Here is an 8,513-nt window from a genome sequence, read left to right on the forward strand (position 1 = left end):
AAGCCATTTAATCCCAAATGAAAGCGTCTGTCTTAAATAAACTAATTAGGGGGCTGGCTTTAGTTATCATAACGCAGAATATAGAGAATAAACAAACAAAACTCAGAGAAAAAACTTGCTCTAGCCTATGTTTTGAAGGCGTTAGTCCATGAAATGAGTCTATATATGGCATATTTGTAAAAAAAAAAAAAAAAAAAAAGAAAAAGAAAAAAGAAAGATAATTATTAAGAATAATAAAAACCAATACGGTCGTTTTTTTTTATTATTTTAATTAGCCCTATGGAAATAATGTTTCCATTAATTTGTTCACAATCCCCTTTGATTAATCGAGGAATACTCTTAAACGGCTATTTTACATACAGTGGATAGGCTATTTATCATAAATCATCAACCATGTTTTACCTTATCGACCTGAAGACATGTCAGGTCTTAACTGATTTATATCCTCTAGCACCAGCCTATAGGCTACATATTTACGCCTAATGATGCGTTTTATTAGTTTATAAAGCAGAACAATCTAGACTCGTTTAGAACATATTGTTAGATCTAAGTCAGAAGAAGGTTCGGCATGAATCTCAGTGTCTAAATTAAATTAACAAAAATTGTAAAGCAAAGCAGCAGTAACACAAAAATAGGCCTTTTCCCAACTTTGTCAAAGCATTTTGTTTGCTTAATGAGAAGTTTAGGCTTAGCTTAAAAAGGGAAAAAAAATAGACTCACGAGAACATTAATTATTAAGTAATAATTACAATTAATAAAATTGTAACCAAATCAGCAGCAGCTCCGGGGAGGGGGGGGGGGGGGGGGGTTGCATCTCTGCCAAAGCATTGTCAAAAAAGGTGGAAACATGATTGCATTTGCAAATTATTGTGAGTTTTAGACGTGATCAAGTGTCTCCATGTGTTTGATTGGAGGAGTTTATAGGCTGGCACCCCCATCGTGTTCCAGTCGCTAACCCTCCACATGATTGGTCCATGGAGCCTCCTGCAGCCGCAGCTACCAGAAGCGCCTCCTCTCATAAACCTCGTCAGACCACACTAACATTTCCATTACTTCCAGGAGAAGCAACAGCGCACTATTGCAAACTTTGAGTGCGACCTATGGCACACAACTAGCAGGTATGTGGCGGAAAATGTCTACTGTCTCTTGGTTTCCCTTACTGTCTTTTCTCACACCAGTGAAACAGCTGGTAAAACATCTGGTTTCGGTGGTGTGGTGAGCGCCGCGGCTGCGCCGCTCAGGACCTAAATCATCATTTCGGGGTATTGTTTTATCACTCCAACCTGCCTCTCGGCCCTTATCTGTTTTGAGTCTTATCAAGCGGTTATCTCTTTGCTGTGAAGACATATTGCGTTTTGTTTCCTATCTGTAACGGCGTGTGTGTGTGTGTGTGTGTGTGTGTGTGTGTGTATGTGTGTGCGCGCGCGTGTGTGTGTGTGTGTTTTGTAATTATGATGAGGCTATCGCAAGAGGGAGGACAGGGATTTGACACGGATGGATCCAGTGCCTCTTAAGAGCGCTTGACGATAATACCGCATTCACTATGGATTGTTTACTCGAGTTAGAAGTGATACAAAGTCAATGGCTATGACTTGACTTAATAATCTGTTTCATAGTTTATTACTTTTTAAATTATAGTCTAAGAATATCGGCTACGCTTTTCAACATGAAAACAAGCCCTATATCAGAGGTGGATCTGCGTTTTCACGGAAAGGTATCAGACCTAAACTTGACTAATTTCTATTCAGATGTTTTGGGGAGACATTTTTAATTTGCTTGCCCATGAGTAATATCTTAAACTTTGTTATCCTCCTGACCTCCTATAATCCTGACGAATCCAACGCTCTTCATTACAGGGTAGACTACACCCTGACGATTTTTATTAACCCCTACGGTGTATGGAAAGTGCTCCTGGATGGACCTGGGCGAAAACAGCTGGTCCATGGTCAAGCGAGAAGTGTCCAGCAGCCCAGGGTCACCGGCTGAACAGACATACTTACCGGGTGACAGCAGGAGGGACGGCTCCGCCTCGGATGATCTGAGGACATCGGCGCCTCCGAGCGACCTTGACGCACTGGGGCACCGCCGCTCCGAGGGCAGATCACTACACTCCTACGTTCACTTCGGACACCATAACAACACCCTGACCGCTGCGGAGGACATCCCGCTGTTCACGGATTTAGACCAAGGCAGCAAACTCGTCCTCTCCAGCGGAGCGCACAAGGCGAGCTTGCTGGTCGACCCGACCGACATGTACCAAACACTGGCCATCGCTGCAGCCCAGAGCCAGACTGGATATGATTCCCCCTCTGGTGGTTATATGCACTCCAACCCCAACTCCCCGGTGTACGTGCCCAGCTCCCGGGTGGGCCCCATGATACCCAGCCTCTCTTACCTGCAAGCCAGCGGGTCCGCTCAGCCCAGCCACGCCGTCTCCAGCCACTCGGTCTGGTCACAGTCCACCCCGGAGAGCCCCTCTTACAGCACCGGGAGCCCGCACACCTCCAGCCGGTTCCACTACCCTCCAAGCCCGCCCATGAATAACGGGACGCCCAGGGACACCGGCTACAGTAACACGCTGAACGTGAGCAGCAGAGACCAGTACGGCCTCTCTCGGCCCCTCAGTGGATCCTACCCCAATCCGTATTCTCCTTATGTTGCACCGCAGCTGTCCCAGCTGCCCTCGCCTTGGACCGGGGGACCTTTCGATAACACGATGCTGCACACCTTGCAGAGCAGAGGTGCGCCCTTGATTCGGGGACCAAACGGAGGTAAGAGAATGGCAAATTACTTTTAGACATTGATGGATTTATTTTTCATTCTCACTGTCTATGGTTGGTTAGTCCTTCAGCCATGCAGAGGAGCAGGTTCACTGGTTCAGGGCCTTGTGGCGGCCGTACTCCGCCCTGCTGAAGTGTCCTTGAGCAAGACACTGAATCCCTACCAGCTCCAGTGCGCTGAGCGTGCGCTCTGACCTCCATGTCGAGCGTAACGGGAAGAGGATTTCCCTATAATAACAGAGACATCTAATCTAACGAAGTATCACATTGCCAGTATTATTATTACGTTGTAATTTGACTTTTTTTGTAAATGATTTAATGATTTTGTAAATTTTAAATGATGCTGAATTTTGCAGTTCAGGCCAAAGGCTGTCAGACCTGCGTGACAGATTGTTCAGATGGGCCTGTTTGTGCGCACAGGCCTACAACTGGACTAATAGTTTTAATATGTGCAGCCATCAATTTAAAAACTGCTTGGGCAATATCACAAAAATTAAATGAATATTGTCATAACAGCGTGGATATATTGTAATTAGGTCAGGCTTTGAACTATTCACCTTAACTCAACTGTGCGCATTAACAAAGTGCATTTTCTCACAATATCTAAAAAATCACAAGATCTGCAGATCTAATGCAATATACTTCATCTATCATATCAATTCCCTCAACATATATGTCTGAGTATGAACAACCTATAGGCGGTTTTTAATGTCGGCCTATAAAAGCCCATCGGTGTATTCTGTGTTGCTGATTTAGGTCTTTCCTCTCCATTTCAGATATTCTGGACGACATGGGGGAGAGCAGAGAGTGTGTCAACTGTGGCTCCATCTCCACGCCGCTGTGGAGGCGCGACGGTACGGGCCACTTTCTCTGCAACGCCTGCGGCCTTTACAGCAAAATGAATGGGCTGAGCCGGCCATTAATTAAACCACAGAAACGGACGGTAAGCACGCGCTCAGGGGACCACTTAATCACTCAATTTCCTGCCTAATTATTTCAAACAATAGCTTGAGGTTATCGCCGAAGATACTCTGTACTGTTAAATGAAGAGAAGTCCTTAGATCATATCTTAGCCAAAGTGAGTTCATATTTGATTTTGTAGTTTTTGTTATCATTGGGTCTATAATGGAGAGAAAAGAGCAAATAAAATGGCCAGAGATTTATTTGGAGTAAATATCTAAAATATTATATATGGGGAACATTCAGGATCAGTTTCCCCTTTGTGCAAAATAGTTTAGTGACCTTTACGTCTGATAATTTAACACACTGACTAAATAATATCAGTCATCATTCATTGCTCCAGTTGTCCCCAGAAATTCAGTCGTTATAAACTGGTTTGGAAGATTTGGTGGCAAATTATACTAGATGCAGGGACTTCGTCATACTTGAGAATTTACGGAATTGACGGCGTTGATTCCCATAAACGGAGGTCATTTATTGCACCTAGCTAGATTATTCAGACTGTCACACACACTCAACCTATCCAGCACGTCTATGGGATCAACTAATGTTCACAGTTGACAGAAAGGGAAATTTTCCTGGACGCGACTTTTCCTGGCGCCATTACGCACAGCATTACGCACAGTTTTTACCAGGCAAACTGATGCCACGCGTGAACTCCCTGACAACTAACCCCCTGTAAATAATAGCGCGTAAAGGCCAGTTAAATGGACGTCATGATAGGGCCAATATTATTGTTAGGAAATAGGGTGTAGATAGCCGAATTATAATCAAATGAGTGGAATCGTGCCCTTCATTTTAAGCGATTTATTGTGCTTTTGGGTGACAGCCAGAGACTCCATTAAGTCACGTAGGCCATATCTCTCAATGTCACTCGCTTGCTTTGAAATGCTCTTGCTCAATGATTTAAAAATAAATAAATAAATAAATGAATATTCATGAAGTTTACGCTGTGTTCCCCTCACTAGTCAACGTCCAGAAGAATCGGCCTGTCCTGCGCCAATTGCCAAACCAGCACGACCACTTTGTGGCGCAGGAACGCGGAGGGAGAGCCGGTGTGTAACGCATGCGGGCTCTACACGAAATTGCACGGCGTAAGTCAAGCATTTCTTTCACATTTCTTCCACGCTTCGTTAATTTATCTTTATTAATCGCCCCAAATTAACAGCCATTCAAAATCATAATTTCTGCCAAATATCTGTCAAATCTCCAGGTACCTCGGCCGCTCGCCATGAAGAAAGAGGGAATCCAGACGAGAAAAAGAAAACCAAAAACCTTGAATAAAACAAAAGGGTCCTCTGGTAAGTTATTGATAATTAAAGATAAGTCGTACACATTTGGATAATTGTTACTAATGTTTCTTTTCATAACAAGACAATCAACAATATTCTCTTTTATTTAATTCTAGGAAATAGCAACGCTGTCACCATGACTCCCACGTCCACATCTTCATCCAATTCCGAAGATTGCTCTAAAAACAGCTCTCCCTCCACGCAGGTGTCAGGGGTAAGATTCGTTTTTATTTTCTTTGACATCTCAAATTAAAATGTCACATGCTGCATATGAATTAGAGCGTCAGTTAAATGTGTCTGATGTAGGAAACTATTTGGCACATGCAGGCCTGTTGCTTTGGCCTATTGAAACTTGTGACCTGTTCATTATAAATAGCATCCTTACATGTGCTTAAATTAACCTTTCCACAGGTAAAGATGCATTTCCAGGCCCAAATATTATGATAAATGAAAAAATATATATATATACTGTATATTTGTAGCCCTTGCTATAGTCAGCAGGTGTTTTGCCAAAAAAACAATCACATGGTGACAGATTCATGCTCTGGTGATGACTGTTGCTAATGAAGGTGTCATCATGATATTACAGTAAGATGAGGTTCATTCACTATTTGGTGTTTTTTGGAATTGTGTAATGGAAGTAGTATCAGTCATGCATGAATCACATTCCAACTGGGTCAGAGGTAAACACTTATTTTTACAAGCTATCTCTACTTTGCAGATAAAATTTATAACACAGATTTCTCTTTCTTGTGATGTTGCAGGTCAGCTCTTCTGTGCTGTCCAGCTCAGCGGAGGGAGCAGGCTCCGGCTCAGCGGTGAAGTACCCAGGACAGGACGGCCTGTACAGCACTGTGGGTCTGTCCCAGCCAGCAGACGTAGCCTCCTCAGTGAGGGGTGAACCGTGGTGCCCAATGGCCCTAGCCTGAGCATCTCAATCTGGGGGATGACAACTATCACCAGCCCCTCTCTCTGGATGTCACATAGTGTGGAAGTATTTGGTGGCCTCAGGCACGGTCTGTTTCCTCCCTCACAGCTGATGCATGGAGAGTTGGACAGAGAGAAAGAAGGGCGAGGCAAGCTTCTGTCACCCTGCAAGCTTGAAACGAGCGTGGAATATTTGGGATTGGCTTTCCAGAATGGTGCGGGGAACTCAGTGCCTTAAAAAACAAAGGGAAAATGTCTGGGACGAGGCCAGATGATCAATCAGTTGGCCCGCTGTGGATGGTTTCTGGACCTGCACTCGATATCTCTCCCATCCATGGCATATAGAATCAGATCTTGGTTCTTAAAAGAAGGCCACAATGTACATAAGGGTATGGATTTCCTCTCTGAAGAAAAAAGCTGTTGATTGGATACCAGTGCTTGATAAAGCACTATCCTCGAAGGACGTTTAGATTGTTTTTTGTTTTTCTCTTTCTGCAACTGGAATCAAGCCACAAGTACCAAGACAACTTTCATGAATCAAAAGAAAGTATTTATAAATCTTCCATTGTTGAAAATATGCCTATGATTGTTAATAAAGATATAAATATAGAGTAGAAGTTAAAAACATTTCTGACGTCTTCTTTTCTAATTTTGACTTTTTCTTTTTAAGTGGTTGTTAGTAGTACAGTAATTTTGATTCTGCACATGTTTGCCACTAAAAGCTCTTACTGTATTTGACTGAAGCTAGTTTGGTTTAAACAGGGTATCAATGACTAGACTATGGCATCATACTGTATGTCATCTAGTGTTTTGTTTAATTATCTACAAAAATTTGCAAATAATCAACTCCAGATTCATTTTGATATTTAAACACTGTCGACTGGTGGGTAACGTTAAGGTACTGTTCTCAAAGCAAACGGTGGGCTAATTTTTTCAAAGGTGAGTAGAAACAGAGCAGAGCTACAAAAACTATTTTACATGTAAAACAATTGGATGGCTTGTTTGAACAAAGGACACCCAGAATAGCTGTAGGCCTACTGACCTTTTTGTTACAAGACATAAACTGCAAAAGAAGACTGCTGGCTGCACTACCTAACAGATACTGTAAACTGTATACATTTAACAATGCAAGCATGCATTGGTTGTTTTTTAATGCTAAAATTAGACAAAATGGAGGGTAAAGTCAACTCTGAACATTTTAATGTTACCTTGACTAAGTGATGATATATACAATTGAAACCAGTTGATTACTTCTCCCTATAAGGACTCACACAGATTGTAATGGCCCCATAGTTTTGCATGACAAGATGTTTAATTGGAGATAGAAAAAGCGGCACGAAAGGAAAGAGCATCATTTAGACTCCATCACACTGTTGTCATTGCATCAAAACTTATCCAAATGTCTAACAAAAAAGTTACCAGGTCCACAGATGAACATGGTACCATTCTGGTTTTACTAAATTCACAACAGAGTGAGTGACATTCAACATCAAAAACTGAAATGCTGGTGCTGTATGTGTCCATGTCCTCCAGCAGGGGTGCGAGTGGAGCCTCACAAAACCCTTTTCAGGGCCAAACAGATTCCTGGGCATCCTGGGGAGTGTCCATCTGAAGGCAGGCTGATGAGTTACATTGTGAAACTGGCGTAAAGAATTATATATTTTTTTTCACAACTTGCTTCATCCAAATAGGGCATGTCATTCTTCTGGACTTATTTATTTTTTTTGAAATATCATGTCTATTTTAGCATCGTTTTCCTATAATGTTTGGGTATTTGTATTTTCTTTTTTTTTTTTTTGTCGTTTTATTTCTGAAACATTATGAAAAATTATTTTATTTAAATCCTTTCAAATAAATTGTTCTGGTGATGCAAGTGAATTTGGTACAGCTACCCTCTGTTTTAAAGACTTAGAATCAGCATTTTGAAGTTGTGTAAAGAACCATGTTCTTGCATAATATTATTAATAATATTACTCAGGCATATTTGTGTATGTGGCAATGCAACCATCCTTTTACTCCCCATTCCTCTGTGATTGAACGACGATTGCACAGCTTCTTCGGATGTTTTCGTGATTGCGAAGGAAAGTAAATGAAAAAAAAAAATATGATGTCAACGGCTAATGCAAATCAAGGATTTCCTGTGAATTAGTGCGTTTGGAGTTCACCTTCCACACTGAGAGGAAAATGTGTTTCATTTCATGTGAGAAAGGCAGATTCCACACGTAGATTTCACACCTTTCAAAAGAGTGGGGTGGAAATCAGTGGTGATGCTTGCAGGTTTGGATCTCCAGTGTTTTGGTTTGCTTTCACACTATGCTTCTATTTCATTAAAGCGAGCCTTTATTCCTCCAGACAGTTTTAATTCAGGCTGTTTCTTGGCCACCAGCCCCCCTGAGGGCTCTTGCTCAAAGCACAGTACACTTTCCTGTGTCCTTTTGAACCACCGGCTCAAAGTACCTGTCACAATGTTTACTGTACTTAAGCGAATATGACCTGTGAGTAATACCACCAGCAGACGAAAAGATTTTAGAGATGGTGAGATTTATGTCTAGGC

At 42.1% G+C, this 8,513-nt stretch overlaps 1 protein-coding gene across 1 annotated transcript; it reads left to right on the forward strand.

The window, feature by feature from the left end:
* Nucleotides 1-1,061: 1,061 nt before the first annotated feature.
* On the forward strand, nt 1,062-8,310 carry gata6 (GATA binding protein 6). Its single transcript, XM_078287863.1, has 7 exons — nt 1,062-1,118; nt 1,857-2,771; nt 3,557-3,723; nt 4,709-4,834; nt 4,954-5,041; nt 5,149-5,246; nt 5,797-8,310. Exons 2-7 carry the CDS (start codon nt 1,916-1,918, stop codon nt 5,959-5,961), a joined length of 1,500 nt encoding a protein of 499 aa, XP_078143989.1. The 5' UTR covers nt 1,062-1,118; nt 1,857-1,915; the 3' UTR covers nt 5,962-8,310.
* Nucleotides 8,311-8,513: the final 203 nt, after the last annotated feature.

Source organism: Centroberyx gerrardi, chromosome 13, assembly GCF_048128805.1.
Source record: "Centroberyx gerrardi isolate f3 chromosome 13, fCenGer3.hap1.cur.20231027, whole genome shotgun sequence".
In the NCBI taxonomy this organism is placed as follows: Eukaryota; Metazoa; Chordata; class Actinopteri; order Beryciformes; family Berycidae; genus Centroberyx; species Centroberyx gerrardi.